Genomic DNA, 19527 nt, shown 5'->3' with positions numbered 1-19527 from the left:
ACCTGGTGATGTGATTCCAAACTGCATGTGTTAGATATGTGCTCCACAGGCAATCACAGCAGGCAAGCTAACTGAAACACTACTGTAAAAAAAAACACCCCAAAGCAGTTGTTTGAGCTAAAACGCACCTAGCTCTTCTGTGTATGTTTGTAGGGAAGTTGTTACTGAGGTCATTCATGTAAGTGGTCTAAGTTAGGATGAGGAAAAGGTATCTAATTTGAGCATTTAAGTGCTATATGTACATTTTGAGTTTTGAGCTGATGTATTCATACAGACATAAGAAGATTTTTGCAAATGTGTCTTTCGTGTTCAATAAAATTTCAGCATAGCTGACATCTTCCATGTGGTGTCAAGATCATATTTCCTTTTTGTGAAAGTGCAAAAATGCATGTGGAGTGACCCACATCCCTCATGCAACCAGAAGTGTCTCTTATAGAAGCTTTTGCCCTGCTTATTGTTGCCTCAACACCACTATTTATTTTGTTGGTTTTTTTTTAATTCAAAAACATTTCCATGAAGAAGCATACACCTTCCTCAGTGATTTTTTATTTTAATAGTGAGCTCACAAGTTGGACACTGGGAATTTGGCATAGCTTGGTTTTATACAGTGCCTAACACAGTAGCAGTGTTTTGTTTGAACATGCTCAAACGCTTGCTTTTAATACTTTCTTTCGCTTGATGTCTTTACTGTATAATTTACTTTTCAATGTTCAGCTCAGTTTGCCTTTTTTTTTTTCTCTTCCCTGCTGCTCTTGACTTTTTTAAATTCTCAGAAAAGTGACTAAGATGTGCCCTGCAGGTGGTGCGGTTGGTTTTCCTGCTTTTATAGGATGTGGATCAGACAAGTTTCAGTATAAAATTACAGTAATGGTTGTTTTTAACCACTAGTTTGTTACAGATAACCTAATCTGTTTGCAGAGAATCACTTGAGAATATTTTCAAAGGTATACTGGCAGGTCTTACTTAGCCCAAGATTAAATTTTGTAAAAAGTGAGATTTAATGGCAGAGGAGGTTTTTTGGTTTTGTTTGGTTTTGTTTCTCTGCTACAACAGGAACAAAATGTACAAGGAAATATCTATAAATAAATGAATAAATAAATAAATAGAAAACTTTTACACCTAATCCATGAACCTAAATGTTTCCTGTTGGTTGGAGGCAACAAGTCACCAAAAAAAGGACTTGGAGGCATTTTTATTCTTTGCTTCTATGATTTAAATCAAAGTAAAATTGTAAACATCTTTACTTTGCAACATCTGTAGTTACCATGGTGAATAATACATTTCTTCTAGGACAGCAGTGGCAGGAAATACCTTGAGGACTGGTCTTACATGCTTTGATTATTCAGATGACCCTTTATACTAAAAAGGACACCCTTCAAATGATTGGCTGCTGTGAAATGTCCAGACTAGGCTAGCCCTGCTGTGCTGCTAACCAAAATTCACAGTCAGTCCTAAGTCAATAGTTAGGCACGGATGTATTTTAATCCAGGCGATGATTATTAGCATGGAAAAACTTAATGAAAAAGTCAAATCACATTGATTTTTTAGGTTACCTTCCAGTGAGTAAGTGTATTTTATCAGAAGAGCAGTTTCCCTTAAGGGACAAATAGAGAAGGCAGAGAAAACTGCTTTTTTGAATGTTCTGGTTTTGTGCCTTTAAAGGTGACATTTCTGGAAAGCATTGCAGCTTGAGGTGGGAAGATTGGAGTTTGCACAGTAAGTGGAATTTTTGTTTGGGTTTTGAGAACCCCAACTAGGACGTCTGTGTGGAAAGAAGAATGTTTTATCCGTTGCAAGTATTGGTCTGTATGACAAATGTTTGATTAATACAAACATTTTAAAGGCTGAAATATGAGGAAATTGTGATCTGACATGCAGGCTGGATTTCAAGTAATTAATTCTCAGCTAATCCTGTCATTGCATGCTTGAAAAGAAATGTGGAAAGGAATTGGGCTATCATGAAGCAAAAGGATTTCTGCTCGACTTTGAAGTTTTGTATTTGCATTGTGAATGAAGCCAGATAGAAGTGCAAAACACAGTGATATTTGTAGCCGTAAATTTATGGTTGAATTAACAGGTTTCTAAAAGGAAAGAGTGACTTGAAAGCCTACAAAAAACCAGTACCATGATGCATCTAAAAGTTGTGTTGACAGTGGAAGAAAATTAAGAGAAAGAAACAGCTTCTGAGATGTCTGTGAGGTGGGGGGGAAATCCCTGGTATGGGTTGAGATGTTAACTAGAACAGAACCAACTTTCAGAAGATGAAAAGTGAGAGAGATACCCACAGTGTTATATCAAAGAGGCTTCTGGCTGTGGCAGGGGGTGGGTGGTGTGTGTATGTTTTCAGAGGTTTTGGGTGTGAGGTGGAAGGTGTGACAGGAGCTGATCTCCTTGTACAAGTAACTATCCTCTCAATCTCTTCCTGCATCACAAAGATGTCTTGCAGGTTTGCCTTCCTCATTGCACTGCATGATTCTGGCTTTTCTTTCAACTTTTCCGTGCTTAGTCCCTTCCCTGTTCTAGTCATTTAAATGAATCAGAGACATGAAAAACTTTCTCCTAAGGGAAAATAATTTGTTGCTTATTCAACATATGGGCCTTGATTCCACTGAAGTCAGTGAAGAGATGCCCTGTTGCTTTGATGGAAATTGTGTCCAATTGGCATAGGTGATAGGCATTTCCAGAGAGAGCCTGCTATTGAGGAGCTTGCAGTCAGGATATTGTGGTTGGTCACCAAACAATAATAAGAGGAAAAGGAAAAAAAGGAAGAAAACCAGAAAAAAAGAAGAAAGGAAGTTTCTTATTACACACAAGGGGGATATTCGTACACTTCATCTTGCCTCAGGCCAGAAGCCCTTCCCCTGTCAGAAATGTGGTGTCATTTCTACCAAATCTAGCAGAATTTGCACAAACCTGAGTTGCCAGCTGCAACCTGAGGAGAAATGTGCATATCCCCCAGCCTAAGGAAGAGGATGTTGGAACTCACAGTGGCACAGACAGTTTTTCCCAGCTGTTCAGAACACCAAGGCTAAGTTGTACTTGGTTGGACTGAACACTGGAGACAAGCAAAGGGTAAGAATGCGAGCTGTGCCCTTCCACTTAGGAGCAGTGGTACTTGTGTCTCCCGTGGTAGCAGGCGGATGTGCTCTTTAGCATGAGCATGTGAACACAGCCACTTCTTCCAGCCTGTTGCTCTTTAAGCTCTATCAGCATCCCCAACTGCTTCATTAGGGTTGTATGTTTGAGGGCACATCCCTGCCTGCTCCCTTTACAACCTGCTTACAGAGCTGCTGTCTGCAGGTCCTTCCAGTTGTTGTGAACCTGCTGATGCAGTCTGATTTTAATTTGGCTGCTGCTGCAGGCCAAGCCAGTGATCCTGGAGAGGCGTCAGCAATGGCTTTGAGTCCTCCTGCCTGGATGTACCTGCCAGTACTATACTCAGCATCCCATTGGCACAGTTTAGATTGTTTTACCATGTGTTAATCTGCGTTGAAGCTCACCTGCCATCATACTGCCCCCTCTGTTGTGACAGTAGCAAAAGAGATTGGCTGTCAGATCATGCAAGGCTTCGTTGTTGTAGGCAGGTGAGTAGCATTCAGCCAGGAAGGAGGAGCTGACACAAAACCAAGGGTGAGCATGGTCACTCTGGGTTTACTGTGCTGACCAAATGGGATGGGTGCAAGAGGGAAGCTCAGCAGATGGTGGTACAAGTCCCATGCCTGAAAACTGCTTGCACAAGGGAGCTGTTGCTGTTATTCACACCTCCAGTACAGACAGTATCACTTCGTGTCACTTTGAGTTGGTTTCATGGGAGAACTGGTGGAGTAACCTAAAAGCAGCAAGAAGGCCGCTCTGTGAGTCAGGGTAGTTAAAATTACAAATGAGTTATTACTCTCAGCCTCAGGGTAGCTGCTGATCAGATTGCACAGTGTGCACAGGATTTTCCTCTTGCATCTCCTGCACCAGTTTGTTTGGGAAGGTCTACTCTCTTGCCAGCCTCTCTCATCCTTTCTGCTTCTTTTAATGCAGCAGGTTGCCTTGCAGTGGTTCAAGTGTGGTAATACAGGTCTCAGTACTAGTCTGGCATTGCAATCTGCAGTGCTGGGGACCTGTTATGACATGATTTGATCTTGCCCATCATGAAGAGACTAAGTTACCACGTTACCATGCTAACAGCCTGTAACTTCAGAGGGCTGCAGCGCAGTGTCTGCAGCATCACGTGGGCCCATCCTGCCTATGCAGACAACAGATGGCTGCAGCATGAGAGAGGAAGACTCGTGTTATGATATGATCCCCTCTGACAACAAAAGTCTGCGGGAAGGGCTCTGAAGGTGCTCACCTCTGACAATTTTCACATCAGAATAAAATTGAAATGTCCTGCTGGAATCAATTGAAGACTTTCTTTATAGTCAGAGGGTCCTGAAGCAGCTCAGCTGTTTGGTGATGTGAAGAGGAAAGCATTTCTAAAGCCGCTCAGACTGGTGCAGCACGTAGGGTGGGCAGGCCTTGGGTGCAAGGTAGATGTTGTTCTCAGCAGCCGGGCCGGGCTGGTCAGAGCGGTTCGACCTGCCCCCGGCAGACAGAGCCTTGGGCCATGGTTGGATAACACAAAGCACTTATTGGCAGCACTGGCTCGACCTGTTCCCAACTGTTCATCCCTGCAGCTGTAGCTGACCCAGCTGCCCAAAAAAATTAAAAGGGCAAGGGGAGGGACTGGCAGTCATGAGATCAGTTCCCGGATCTGGTTGGCAATACAGCCCTAAAGGAACGCATTGATGCAGCTGAGGTGTGGAGCTGGCAGCATCTTCTGGGAGGCGCTGGCATAGATGCTGTTGAAATTGGTTTTGTTGTCAGTGCTTTGTGTCTTCAAATGGCAGCTTTAGGCTTCAAGGCGGGAGCCCAGATCCGATGGTGCACACAGTTATAGTTGCCACGTGCACTTTATAGCACAGCTTAACGTTTATAACTGGCTTCACCAAGCGGTGGTTAATCACGGGTCAGAATCATTCAAAAGCTTTGGACTTGTGGTCTTCCTCCATTGCCCGAGAAAAAAGGATTTCCAAATCCGTGGAAGTAAACTAAGAATTTGAAATTGTGGCTAAGTTTAAAATGAGGTGGTTTCTTTTGATGCTGGCTTTAAAAGGTGGGTAAGCAGCATGCTTGGGGCTCATGTGCAGAGTCCTTGTGAGGGCCATCCTTGGAAGTGAGTGGTCATCTGGATTTCGCTGTATGCCAGAAGGGAGTGACAAGGGACGCTTGGGTGGTGTTTGGTCAGCCATAAATGAAGCAAAGCTTTAGGATGAGGTGTAAGACAGGAAGTGCAATTCAATATAGTGTCACTGGGAACAAGTTTATAGAGGGTTTCTTTTGGTCTTGTTTTAAACCAAAACAAAAACAGGATGGTAGTTTAGAGCAGGATTCAGAGATGAGGAGACTATGTAGGTGATGGGGCTTGCTCATATCCTTGCTACATGGAGAGGAAGGGAATGGTCTGAAGCAGACTGATGACATTTCCCCCAGTTCACAGCAGCTGGACCAGGGAGAGGCTGTCCAGCAGAGAGGCATACAAGGAAAATGTGGAGCAGCTTAATGAATTGCCCACTTTCATCATGTTAAAGCAGCCCTGCCTTTGTCTGAATGCTGTCTGAATGCTCTCTCCTTGCAACAAAACGCAGTTGACAGAGATGTGGGATAGGAATGGGGTAAGGGATTATCTCTTGCTTAATAGAGAACTTATTAAGGAAAGATCCCTTTCATAAAGAGACTTGCCCCTCATGTGAGAGGGTCAAACACAACTGCTCTGTGTTAACTAGACAAATGTTTACAAAGTATACTCAACAGTGAATTTTCTGATTAGCATTTAGCAGAATTCATCTTTGCTCTAGATATCTGCCACAGTGTGGTCCCTCCAGAAATCATGTGAGCCCTGGGTATAGTGGGGGACTTCTTCCAAACAGTTCTAACTGTCTGTACCTCTGAACTACATTTGTGGGTATTTCTTAGAGGACAAAGGGCTTGAAATCGTGTTTTCAGTGTCAGGCAAAGTTTAACAGCTTCTCTGGAGCCAGAGCTCAGGGTAAAGCAAGAGTTATTTGCTGCTGGGGTTGGCCTGAGTGCTGGAGCTGTTGTATGAAGACACTGAGGAGATGGTGTATAGCCTGCTGACTGTACTGTCATCTCTACATCAAACTGCCTTTCTGCTGAATGGTGCAATACATCATAAGATGAAAGTGTGGGTTTTTCCCCCACTCCCTTCAATGCAGATTCCCCCATGGTAGGTGCAGTCAGAGCTAGTCCTGAAAACTTTTCTTTGTGACTTCAGCTGGTCTGTTGAAGGTACTGGGGAATCATACTGTGTGTTAAGACAGAACGTGTTTTTTCCCAGAATTGTTTCTTTCTTTTTCCCCAGATATATTCAGTTCCATTTAGTGTAAATAGTCCTTTTCTAGCTTGAATATTTTCATTTCACAAGGCATGGAGGTACAACTGAAGCTCTCTCAACTGTGTGTGGGCTAATTAAACATTTAACTTGAGTGTTTGCAGGTGATGTAATGAAGGTGGCTGAATTTTATTCTTTAGAATGTTTACAACAAAAATGGACAAAGATAACACCCAAACTTTTTGAAGTTGACTCTGCGGCTGGAAAAGATGTTCTCCAGTTTGTGGGTGGAAGTAGAAGCATTGTGTGTATGGGTCAAAAAAAATCCCAAATTTGCTAGAACTGCTACCACCTAGTGGTGGCTGCCTCTGTTGAAAAAATATAGAAGAACCTGGGGTTATTTCAGTTAATGTAGGGAAGATAGTAAATCATTTGCTCATCTGATCAATAATGCCAACTGCTTGTACCATATCCATTTCCAGTAGTCTCTTTGCTCCAATTTTGAGGATTATTTATGGGATGGGTTTTCTAACTCTTCCCTTGGGTTGTTAGGAATGTTTGTTAACACTTGCTTTAGCACCAAAATGTTCTTCATTACATCCTGTTTTGTTTGCTAACTTCATAGCATCTCAAGCTCTACTCTCTATTCCACCGTAGTTCCAGGAAAAAATAAAACCATTGTAAAAAGAATCAAGCCAGCAAGTTCCCTACCTTGATGTGTATCTGCTCTTTCATCTGCAATTTTTCACACTTCGTGTCCCTTTTCATAACTTGGTTTGCATATGTAGGAAAGCAGTTCCCTCTTCTTTCTTACCACCAATAAAAGATGAAGTGGATTCTTCTGACAAGGCTGACCCAAGACTGCAACTTGATTTGTAAATAGACTCCAGCAAAACAGTCTTTCTTTTCCACAGTTTGAAGGAAAAAAATATTATGGCTGCATCTACATAGTGGTTTCTCTCATGCAAGCACAAAAGTTTTTGGATTCTCAGATGGAGTCCTTGAGGTTTAGCTTATGAATACATCTCATGAGAAGTTCTTTTTTTTTTCCCAGGAGCTGATGATGCAGCAGCTGAGTTATCAGTGGTTGTTTTGTGTCACCTTCTTCCCTATGTCCTTACCTCTCTGCTCTTCTCCTCTTTCTCCCTTATCCTGTACATCTTTTGTCTCTGGTGTCAGAATTTAGATCTTTAGATAGGGTCAGATCTTCATTTTGGGGGAGTGACACACTCTGGTTGCACGTCACAAGGTGACATATTCTGCTCCCATGGTTGCTGAAGAAGAGGCAGTTAGTGGGAGCCTTGACAAGTGGATTTTTCTGCTCTTGTCCTTTTGATTCACCAAATGGAATAACAAATGGACCGGAAAGCATTTTACAGCCTTAGTAAGTGAAAGATGGGAAAGGGGCAAAAGAAACAGCAGGCCTTTCCTGTGCATCCTGTTTCTTTCACTGTCTGGAATAGAGTGACTGCTCTGCAACATAAATCAGCTGAATTCTGGAGATGGGAATTATCCATTTGAGAAGGAGCTCAGTCTTGTTGTAGGGATGCTTGCCCAGATTTGAAGGCTCAGTCAAAATCCTCCTCCTTGTGTAAGATACAAGCCTGCTGGAGCTGTGGCGCCAGCAGGGTTTCTGCTGCTGCAAGGGGCATGAAGCAGGAAGAAAACAGTAGTGCAGGCCAGGCCTAACCTCTGCTGGAGTGGATGAAGCAGCTGCCAGTGCAAGACTACCCTTGCAGCCATTCCTTGCACTGCAGGAGAAGTCTCACACTGGACCTGGTCTTCACAACCATTGTGTTTACCACACACCTTCACAGCTTCCTTGCTGCTATTCCAGTTCATCAGAAGCAGAACCGGGCTCCTTCTCAGCCGTCCCCAAATAACCAGGTTTTGTGCAAAGCAGCTCACTTTTTCACCAGCTGCAGAACCAACTGCACAGGTTGGAGATAACCACAGAGCAGCTCAGCTAGTCAGGAACTGCTGCTTTACGTGAAGTACGTGCATGACGTTTCCTAGGGGGCCTGTGAAACTCCTTCTCAGCAAGAAAAAGGGCAGGTCTGGTTTGTGCAGGTGAGGAGGAACAGCTCTCCCCCAAACACGTACACGTGTCAGCATATCCCTGGCTATGTCACTACCTGGGTTTTGAGTGTTTTTGAATGAATGGGCCCCTAGGACTTACAGAAGAAAAACCTGTGTACATTTGTGTTCTCAGGGTCTGGAGTGGGCTTTGCCCTTTGTGAAGGCATATTGTTTAAACTTAAGAGTTTGTTTTTCTTGATGTCGACCTCATCTCTTTGCCTGTGCCAGTACATCACTTACCTGGGGACCACCTATCCCTTGAAGTATTTTCTCTTGTGCACCAGAAAATGTAGTTGCCAGCCACGCATGCAAGAACAGAGTAACAGCTGGGAAGAGGCCCAGGGCATAGAGAGGAAAGGAGATGGAGTTCAAGTACAATTCACTGAAGAATGAGTATACTGTAAGAAAAATAATATAGTTTTCTAAATACTAGAAGCAGCAGAAGAAAACGTTGCAGAAAATCTGGAAAATCATGAGTGATATATGACATTGAATGTCAAAGTTGGGACTTCTGTATTGAGAGTTTTAAGACACACTGTTTTTGGCTTGCTCTTACCTTGGCACCTTGAGTGCCACCCATGGATATTCTCCTGACTCACTTTGCTTCTGATGTTTCATGTTGAAAAACCAGGGGAAAAAAACTCCCTCTGCATCCACTGTTTTCTCTTTGGTCAATAAAGAGTTACAGAACATCTCTCTGGGTACGATTAATAGGAGCTTTTTCCCATCTTGGTTTCCTTGTGCTCTTCACTCATCTCCATCCTAAAAGAGCTCACATGGTTTCCTGCCCCTCTCCCTAATGAACTCCCTCTGTGCTGTGCTGGCAGCCTTTCTTTGGCCTAACACACATCCCATCGGGGAGCATTTCCTGACCTCGCAGGGGATGAGACAGGGCAGCCCACATCTGCTTTCAGACGTCCCCATCCTCACATTCTGTAGCCTTACACACAGATTAGGGCTTGCTTGCATGTTCTAACGGGCAGATAATTAGATGAGCAATGAACTTTGTGTAATCCACTGTCTGTGTAAACAGATAGGTTTAGATTAAAAGGTGAGATCATTTTTGTGATGGATCACTTCTCCTTACACTCCCCCAAAAAAAAGCCTATCAAGAATTGCACACTATTAAGTGATCATTCGCTGTCACCAGAAACACTGCTACACTTTGACTTTTGTTTAGTGGCCATTTATTACCACTAGTGAGAGGAGATGAGGCCAGTGCAAATCATGTTGCAAGACTACATTCAAACTAATAAGTGCCTGAGAACCATCTTCTTATCTTCTGTTTTTACTCCTTGCTTAGGAAAAAAAAAGCCTGTAATAGAAAATCTAGGCAGTTTGGAGACAAGCACATGTTGTACTGTGTCAAACAGAACTTGCACTGCTCTTCTAGAGTTTCTAAATCCCTGTAGTTACTCAGCAGCTATCATTCCTGCGGATGAATATTGAAATGTCGGGTGGGTTGTGGGTGCCCTTTGCTGCCTGCTGTCAATGAGAAGGAGGCGGGGTGGAGGACTTTAAGGAAAGTTTCAGCTTTCAGAAAGCACGACTTGTGAAGTTCGTGTCCTGGAACAGTTCTGGGAAGTGGCACTGGAGATGCAGCTACATGCTGTGCATCAGCAGCAGCTTTGGCCTCCAGAGCTAGACCAGCTTATTTCCTATTTACAAATACACTGTTTGTGTAGAGCTTGGAAGCAGTACAGCTCCAGCCCTCTGTTCTCCTTAAGCACCTTACCTGATCCAGTGTATAGGTTAGGTTATATATAACCTAACCTATATAACCTATATAACCTATAGGACATAGGTTACGTCTTCAGCAAAGTTAATGCTGCAGACAGGTAAGTAAGCAGAGGACAACATTAAGAACAACATCTTAGGTAATTTTTGTCTTCTTGTGGGGTAGCTGTGAAACAGCAAAGCTTGCTACTGTCCTTTGGCTTTATATTTTGACTACAAGTGGCATATCAGAGACTCGGGTGTGGACGAACTTCCACTTTATTGCATATACCAAACTTTTTAAGCCAAATTCTGTGCTACTGTCTGCACTAACTATTTACATTTAATTGTATCAGGTGGTTGCATGAGGTTTTTACATTTCCTTGGAAAAACATTTTCTGCTACACCAAAATTGGTTTGATAAGTAAGTTTGATAAGCTGTAAGTTACTGGCCTAAGTCACAGACGGGAGAAACAGATGTTGGGATGCTTGATCAGAAGCAATGGTCTTGGGTCCATCTGCAGGCTCACTGCTGATAGTGGGGAATCATCAGGGAGCGTGCCACTGAAAGTTTCTCTGTGTTTCCTTGCAGAGAGCCAGGTGGATGCAGAGACACTCACTGCAGGAAACAAAGTCTTGAACCTGAGCTACGGCGAGAAGGAGCAGTCAGAGGAAATGACAGAGCTACCAGTGAGTGAGCGCAGCCCCAACGACGAGCAGAAGGCTGATTCCCTTCTGGCAGAAGAGGATGCTGAAGAAAAAGTGGATGGATATGAAGAGGGCCCTGAGGAAGATTCTGTAAGTAACAAAAGTCTTGACCTCAATTTTGCCAGCAAATTAATGGACTTCAAGCTGACAGAGAGTGACCAGAGTGCAGGCAGCAGTTCTCAGACTGAAAGGAAACATGCCTGTGACATTTGTGGCAAAACCTTCAAGTTTGCTGGCACTCTTAGCCGTCACAAAAAGGCCCACATTCGTGAGGACAGAAAGGATGAAAGGAGCAGTGAGGATGAAAGCAAAAGCATTCAGGATGATGCAGGAGCTCCCTCGATGCAGGACTCTGGTCTTGAGCAGGAAGAGTCTCCGTTGGACTTGAAGGTAGTGGAGTCTCCTGTGGACTTTGAGGCAACAGGAAAGGAGAATGAAGAGAGCGAAAGCGTCTCTGAGGGGGAAGGCACAGAGAGAAAGTCCACTGAGAAGAGCAGTGATGACAAACCAAAGACTGATGGGGCTAAGAGTACTGCAAAAGCAGACAAAAGAAAGAAAGTCTGTACTGTGTGCAACAAGCGTTTCTGGTCTCTGCAAGATCTGACGCGACATATGCGGTCTCATACAGGTAAGAGGAGGCTTGAGGGCAGAGCAGACCATGAGGTGTCCCACCAGACTGAGGTGTCTGCTCTGGAGGTGCACAATTGCTGCTGGCACATGAGGTTGGAGACACTGCTTTTAGTCCTGAAGGTATCTGCAAGGTGTCTTCTGCCCCAGTCTCTCATGCTGCATACAAAGCCTATGGAGGGAGCAAGAATTGCAGCCACTGCCTTATTTTCAGCTCCCAAACTGTTTTTCCCCATGACTGCTTGCAGAGTTCAGAGGTGAGGGCAAGTGTGGAGGTCCCTGACCAGCTTCTGACTCCCTTCTGACCATGTCTGTGTGGCTTTACTTCTTCCCAATATTTGGACTAGCAGTGGAGAAACTGTCAGGGAGACTTTACCTCTGAATCAAAGTTGAGAGAGAGAGAGAAACAGAGTCTGGTTTTGTCTGATGATCTGAGCTTAATATGGGTAACATGCAAGTGATGTGTGTGACCTACTGCTAGGGTGGAAGGCAGAGATCCAGTGGGCACTTGGGCAGGGAAGGTGGAACACACAGGTAGTGAAACACTTGCCCAGTGACTTGACTGGGCAGTGGGATTGCTTTATGTGATAGGCAGATTGCAGCAGTGCCTTGCAAATGAGGTGGAGCCACGAACCAGCTCAAAGGTGAATTAATCATTCATCCTTATTAATTATGCATTTTACCTGCCAGCAAGCTGCTCTGACATGGGAAAACTGGTGCATTTTGACATTTTGTGTCTTTTGAAGGTTCTCTCTGCTGAAGACAAGATCTTTGCCATTAACAAAATATTTGTGCTGTAATTGACAGTGATTTTTAGAAAACTACACCAAAGAGTAATGCCTGAACTAGACTTCAACCCTTCTAAATCATAAATACTAATCTATTGAGTGCAAAACTGACCTGTTTTTTTTCTGCCATTGAGCCACAAGTGAAATGGGACAGGTTCCATTCTAGTGCCTATTTTCATACAAGTGCTGAAGCTTCTGGGAAATGCTGATATTAAAAGTACTGAGCTTTACCTCCAAACAATGTGTGCCCATAGATGTTTCCATGCTCTCTGTTTTAATTGTTTTAATTGCATGCTGGGTTATTGTGGGCTTTGTCAGTATGTTTTTTTCCTTTTTGTTTCTCTTTCCTATTTTACACTTGAAGGATGTTTTAACATAGAATAGGTGTGGAATAGGAACCTGGCACAGTGCTTTCTTCAAATTCATGAATGTAACTGTGACCTATCCCCACTGCCAGATAAGTGTATTTTCAGCTGAGGATTTTGCACCAGTGCTGTGGGTTGACTTTTCTCCTTGTCTCCTTCCCACTTGTTCAACTATATTGACAAAATACTGTCAGGTTGTACATTGCTTATACTTCAGTTTTAATGTGTGAGGATTTTTAAAGATACCTGTAAGGTTTTAGGATTTGTTGACTCAGAAGAAGAACATTCGGGACACATCGAAGTATGCAAGAAACCTCTGCCTGCCTACCACGAGTCTCATTCTGATGCTTGGCACAAGATGGTGTCTTAATGGAATTGCAGCACTGAAAAGTCTTTAAGTGGCACAGTTGGAAAGAGAGGACAGGTTGGGGTGGGATCTTTGGTTCTTCAGACCAGACAGCACCTTGGGGCAGTGTGCATGGTTCATATTTTGGGAGAATTTTGTCTGTGTGGCTGCAGTTGCTTTGTTTTCCAATGAGTTCCTGCTTAGGAAAGTATTCTCTCTCTCTTTCCATGAGTGTCTGGGGCTGACCTGCAGCAGGGAGCCCATGTGATGGGCTGGTTTCATAAAAGCTTTTGAGTTCCAGAGATCAGCTGTATACTTCTTCCAGGAAAGTTGCTGACTAAATTAGGCAGGATGTGTATGAACACCTGGTGCTTACAGTCTTCCTCCCTCCTTAGTGCAGGGCCTTTCCAAGTTTGTAGACATTTAGTTTTGATGCTCCATTTGTGCCGTAGGCATTTACCTGTATTCCTGCTTGCATTCCATCAGCTAGTTTGCTAGTACAGAAGCAAAAAATCTCCAGAAATGTGATGTTCAGTGTAGGTACTGAATTTCCAAAGTGCAAAGTGTTTTATGCTGCTTGAAACAAGAAGGAGGCGTGTGTGTGACCTCACAACTGACTTTGCGTTGTAATTCTCTTCCAGGTGAGAGACCTTACAAGTGTCAAACCTGCGAACGGACCTTCACTCTGAAGCACAGCTTGGTCCGTCACCAGCGCATCCACCAGAAAGTCAAAAATGCCCGAAACCACGGGAAGGAGAGCGACAAGGAGGAGACGCAGTCGAGGTGTGGAGAAGACAGTGAGAACGAGTCCAGCCACAGCGGCGCCAACCCCATCTCCGAAAGCGAGTGCGACTCCGCTGGGGGGGTTGGTAGCCATTCGTCCCTCGTGGGGAGCCGGAATGAGCCCCTGGCCGCAGCGGTCATGGACTCCTCCTGCGGAGAGGAGAGGAGTGGCGCCTGCCTCACCGAGCCCGCCAAGAGCACGCAGAAACAGATGGCAAAAGACCAGGAACCGCGGGGCAGCTCCGAACACGAGAGGCCCTCAGGTTTCATCCAGGACTTGCTGGAGATGCGCAATGCGCCGTCTCCCATGAATCACATCCTGGCCTCTGCAGACAGTGCACCTCAGCTCTTGGGGGTGGAATGACACACTAGGAGGTTGGACCCGTCTCAGCAGGCAAACTGAAGCCAGCAGAGCAAGGTTTCTGGAATCTGGTTTTGGAAGAGCGACCTTACAGCTATGGGGAGAGTATGGCAGACTGGATGTGGTGCCATATGCCTTTCAGTATAATAATGCAAGAGACTACAGTATATACTGATTTGAGTGCCTTACTACTTTATTAGATCTTTTGGTATTATAGATTTTTTCAAAAATGATTTTAATATTTTAAAGAATTATTTGGAGAGGACCCTTTTTCATTTAAGCATTAATGTTACCTTTTGTATTGGTGTGTGTGAGCTTGTTCTTGTATATCTGTGATAGTCGCTGTGTTTGTTCTCTGAGCTGGAAATGGGGCAGTGGGGTGGGAGGCCCTTGGATACCATAGCCAATAACTGGAAGAAAAATGATGTGAATTTCATATGAAATAGTCAGAGGAGATGCAGAGGAGACGTTGATTTATTGTTTTTTTCCTCAGTAGATGTTCTTGCATTTGCCACATGGTGGAGCATTAAGCCTGTTCCAGGCCTGAACAACGTGGCAGTTGAAGGCGTTCAAAGTGGTTCAAGCCAAAAGCAGGAAACACAAATTATTTCAACCTCATGCTTGTTTCCACTTTTCAGCATTAGAAGTGGTCTTCTAAATCCTCGGGGGTTTTTCTGGCCATCACAGACTGAGTGTGTATACAGAGAAGAGTTACATAGCAACGTAACCTATGGAAATTATGCACCCGCTGTTACATATGTTTGATTTGCTTCAGTATATTATTATTATTATTATTTTATTATTATTTTATAAATCCATCAGTTCACTTGTGTCTGCAGTCAGCAGAAGCCAATGGGCAATATTTGCCCACGGAGATGCGTAGCGCAGCTTGGATCCCATCTCGGAGTGTTCTTGACCCATCACTTTCACCAGCTCCTCCTCCTCCTCCTCCTCCTCCTGTTGTTGTTGCAGCTCTTCTACTGTACTTTACATGAACCCCTTCCTCCGACCGGAGTGTCCCGCGGAGGCCATCGAGGTGCTGTCCTCCTTGTGGGGACACATCTCCCTCGCGGCGGGCGTGCCTGGGCGACAGCGGGGCCCCGCGGGTGCGTGAGAGTGGCACCGCAGTGACCTCGCTGCCCTCACCTCGGTGACACCCCCGCATCACCCACAGAGCAAAGTTACTCCGTCTTCCAGTGGAACGCAAGAGAGAAATGCGAGCCTTAACCTCGTTCTTGCTTCTGTCGTGTTCTAAGAGCAAGAAAATACTACTGGTGATAAAACTACAGATATGCGACATGCTAAAAAAAGAAAGTAAATAAATTAAAAAAAAAAAGAAAAAAAAAGAAAAAAAGAAAGAAAGAAATTCTTCCTGAGATTTTGGGGTTGATGCTTGAAGACTTGAGGTGTGTGTCTAAATTTCATATCAGTAATTTAACCCCTTTAATGCTGGCAGCTGGACTTTCTCTGTATGGCTCCTGTTGCCGGCAACAGGTGATACTCCAGCCACCAATATTGAAGGGGTTAAAAGAAATGTATCCTACTGTAGCTGCGCATTTTTAGGAGTGCCCAGCATTTTTGTTGTTCTTGTCGTTGTTGTCGTTATTTTTGTTTGTTAATTGTCCTTCAGTCATGACCTCTGGGACAGACAGAGCCATAATAGCATTGCCGGAGCCTCACTGTGCTATTCCACCACTGCAGCCCCCAGCCCAGCCCAGCCCAGCCCAGCCCGCACTGTGACCCTCCCTCCTTCCCACCGCAGAATCGCTTTTCCTGCTCTCACCAGACATGGAGGAAGTGGGCCTCGGACCCAGCCTATATTATATAATATATATATATCTATATATCTATATATTAAAAAAATTCTCGGAAAAATTTCTGGAGACTGAAATCTCACTGTCCAGAATTCAAAGGAAGAGAAATGTTCTTGAGTAATATTCTTGCAAATAGAATAAGAAAAAATGGTTGAGGTATATGTGATTTCTATTTTTTGTGGGGGTTTTTTTGTTGTTCTTGGTTTTTTTTTTTTGTTTTTGTTTTTTTGTTTTTTTATTTTTAAATAGGGATGTTTGAACCAGTTCAGAAACAAAGCTAACGCCAGATACAGATAAATCAATCACAACCAATGATTCATTTGAAACTCTACCCAGGTGCATTCTACTTAATTAAAACCAGTTCACACATCCCTTAAAATTGTTATTACTATTATAATTATAATAATAATAATTATTATTATTATTTTGGGTATTTTTTGGTTTTTGTAATTTTTTTGTTTGTTTATTTTGGGGTTGTTGTTGTTCTGTTATGGGGTTTTTTTTGCAACTCTCCACACTAAACTGCGCAATACTGTGGGGGAGAAGCCATTACTAAACTATATGCTGCAGAACAATGTAGCAAGTAATTAATTCCCAGCAGCCTGCCGGGACATCTGCTAGCAATAATCACTATTGATTTAAAGCTTTATTTAGCCTTTATCTATATCCTAGTAGAGTATAAGGTCTTGCCACATTTTATTGACATTTTTATTAGTTGAGTTTGACTGAGAACTGTTGCTGTTGTTGGGGTTTTTTTTTTTTGTTTCCCTTCCTTCCCCAATATTAAACTGTGAAATTTATAATGTGTTTAAACTATGGGTGAATCTTAGGCTTTAGTTTGCATGTTCAGCTAATTTGTCTCTATACGATTTTCGTTGAATCTTTTTATTTTTTTCCTCTCTCAGGGCTTTTACAAAAAACAAAACAAAACAAAAAAAAAACTTCAAAAATTCTTTTGCCTGAGTTGCAATGGACTTAACATGGAGATAATTCAATCACTACATTAAGCACTTGACTGTGAAAGCGCAAAAAAATAAAGGAAAAAAAAAAGAGAGAACCTTGTTTGAGGCTGTTGTGAAATAACTTTAGGGGGCTATGTGACAGTCTGACTCCATTTTCAGAATGATTCATCTTCTCTTTCCTCTCTGTGTGTCTCCTTTCTCTCTCTTCTCTCTCCACGAAGGAAGTTTAATCCTAGTGATTTCATCCCATGCAGGAAACAGTAATAAATGTGTAGAATTCATATTTTTCTAAAGGGAACTTAAACTGCTGCTACGAATTGTGTACAAGACTGGTTTATGCCACATGAACAGAGAATCACACATTGTTTTGGTACTTTTATTCCTCTTTTTTTTTCAGTTGTACAGTACTTCCAAATTCAAAATAAAAAGTAAAACTTGTTCTGTATCAAACCATCTAAGCAATAAAATGTTATATTTAAAAATTACAGGTTATGAAATAGGCGTGGCTCTTCTTGTGAGTTTGCGGTGACTTGTTCTCAGACTTAGCTCTGCTGGAGGATGATGTGCAAGCAGGAGTTTATCTGTGCCAGTGGATCACTGTTTCCCTTCCTTTAGTTGATCCGAGTTTGAGCTGGAGATGATTGCAGCACTCTGAAAACTCCTGTTTGTTTTGACTGCCATTTTCTGGTAGCCAGGCCCCTTTGAAATGCTGCTTGTCTCCTGTGCAGTTCCTCAACGCAGCAACCAAGGACAGCAGAAGAGTGCTGATTTTCCTGCATAGGCAGGGTCAGGATTCTCTTTTAATTAATGGTAGCCCCATGGTCACATAGGTGAGCATCCTCCCAGCATGTAGTGTACCAGTCACTTTTTTAATAAATTAGGTTTATGCTACCATAGTTTTCCTCTTGCATAAATAAATGTTTATGGCCACAAACTCTTCAGGATGCATTCAAAAACCACATGTATGTGTCAAGAAGAGAGACAAATTCTTTGTTTTAGCTTGTCAGAGCTGCCTTAGCTGCATTTTATATGCCTTCCTATAAATAAAACCCATTTGACAGGACAGTGAGCCAAAGAATCATCTGAGTTGTGTATCCAGCTCTGGAGACGAGGGAATTGCAGTGAAGCTGAAGCATCCACGTCTTCCTAAGTCCTGCTGCGGTGGTGTTTTCTGGCAGAGAAGTGAACTGGGTTCAGAACGAGAGACAGACTTGGGGGGAAGACTGCTGCTGCTGCTCTTCTCCCTCAAGCCTCCTGCCCCTTCCCAATGGGGGTCAAAATTCCTCACAGCACTTTGTCTGCTGAGGTCCTTGGTCCCTCATCCCAGAGAGGGACAGGTTAAAACAAGAGCAGTCAGCCAGCCAGCTCAGCCCCAAACTGAGGCTCTCTGGGTGAGCTCATGGGGTTGAAATACCATTTCTGGGGGAGGAAACCTGCAGACAATAATTTTCCCTCTCCCACCCACTGACCTGAATCGCCTCTCTTCTCGTGAGACTGATGGGAAGCTCGCATCCAAGAGACCCGGGGACCTGTCAGGAGGTGTAAAATCAAATGGAATGAGTTTACGTGGCTAGGAAGTGATGGTGACTAATAACTTATGAAACAGATAACTTAGAAAGCACTTGGTGCTTGGCCATGGAAGGGTATAATTGCTGTGCCCAGCCCTTTTGTCCTTCTGCCTCAATTTGACAGTGACTATTGCCGTGTGGGGAATTCCCCTGCTCTTCCTGCCTTGGACAGAGTAACACCCTGCAGGCCAGTTGAACTTCACTCCTTGCTGGCATTTCCCTTTCCATCTTCCTGCCTCCACTCCCTCCCATACTAACACCCATGGTAGCAATAGCCAGAGCTGGCCTGAAACCAGGTTACCAGAGAGGTGGGGAGTGTTTTTCTGGTTTCTCCATGTGCTTCCTCGCTGCTTCCTTGCCTCATTACCTAAAGCTTTTTTTTTCCCACCATGGCAAGGTGAAGCTGAGCTTAATTCCTGACATGGACAGGGAGGGTGGCACAGCCCCTCTGGGAGGCATCACTGGGGATCTCTCACAGCAGTGCTTCAGGCCACATGCTGGCCCAGAGCACTGAAGTTTGGGGAAGACCCAAGTCCTCTGCCACCACAGGGATGCCTTGGCAGGGAGGGGCACCAGGAAAGTGGTGGGTGATTTTTCTGGAGTGTGGAGTGTAAAGTTGTGGGAATGGGCAGGAGATAGCAGGACTGGGTGAAAATTGGCTGCCCCAAAGCAGAATGTGGAGCCTGGTTGGAGCATCTGTTGCATTTCTGCTGCTACTGAAATGCAAACAGGTAAAGAGAAAGGAATAAAGTTACTTGCTTTTCATTATGCAGTTGTCTCAAAGTAGCCAGCATTTGTGAGATGGGAGGGCTGTACACCTACACTGAGATCTTCAGAAAGTGAGTGCAATGAGAAATTATTTGATGTTGACACTTAATAGTGTTTTGGCCTGTTCTGCTGGAAAAAGCCTTTCTCAAACAAAATTATTTACAATTCAACTAGCAAAGGCAGCAAGGGGCAAAAGTTTACTTGAAACCTTTCCTTCTTCACCAGTCTCCAGTTTGGGGAGTCATACATGCCATTTTCTTTCA

The 19527-nt window shown here is 43.7% G+C and overlaps 1 protein-coding gene across 1 annotated transcript in view; it reads left to right on the top strand.

Annotated features, from left to right (window-relative positions):
- RREB1 (ras responsive element binding protein 1) overlaps window positions 1–17413 on the top strand; it is a 65191-nt gene extending 47778 nt beyond the window's left edge. The window contains exons 9-10 of the mRNA XM_062491194.1: window positions 10767–11510; window positions 13650–17413. Coding sequence (XP_062347178.1) covers window positions 10767–11510; window positions 13650–14155 — 1250 coding nt within the window. The 3' untranslated portion in view covers window positions 14156–17413. The remainder of the gene's footprint in view (window positions 1–10766; window positions 11511–13649) is intronic.
- Window positions 17414–19527: the final 2114 nt, after the last annotated feature.

The sequence above is a fragment of the Cinclus cinclus genome, chromosome 1, assembly GCF_963662255.1.
Source record: "Cinclus cinclus chromosome 1, bCinCin1.1, whole genome shotgun sequence".
NCBI classification, from domain to species: domain Eukaryota; kingdom Metazoa; phylum Chordata; class Aves; order Passeriformes; family Cinclidae; genus Cinclus; species Cinclus cinclus.
Note: the sequence above shows the minus strand (reverse complement) of the source record. Positions and strands in the feature narration are given on the sequence as shown.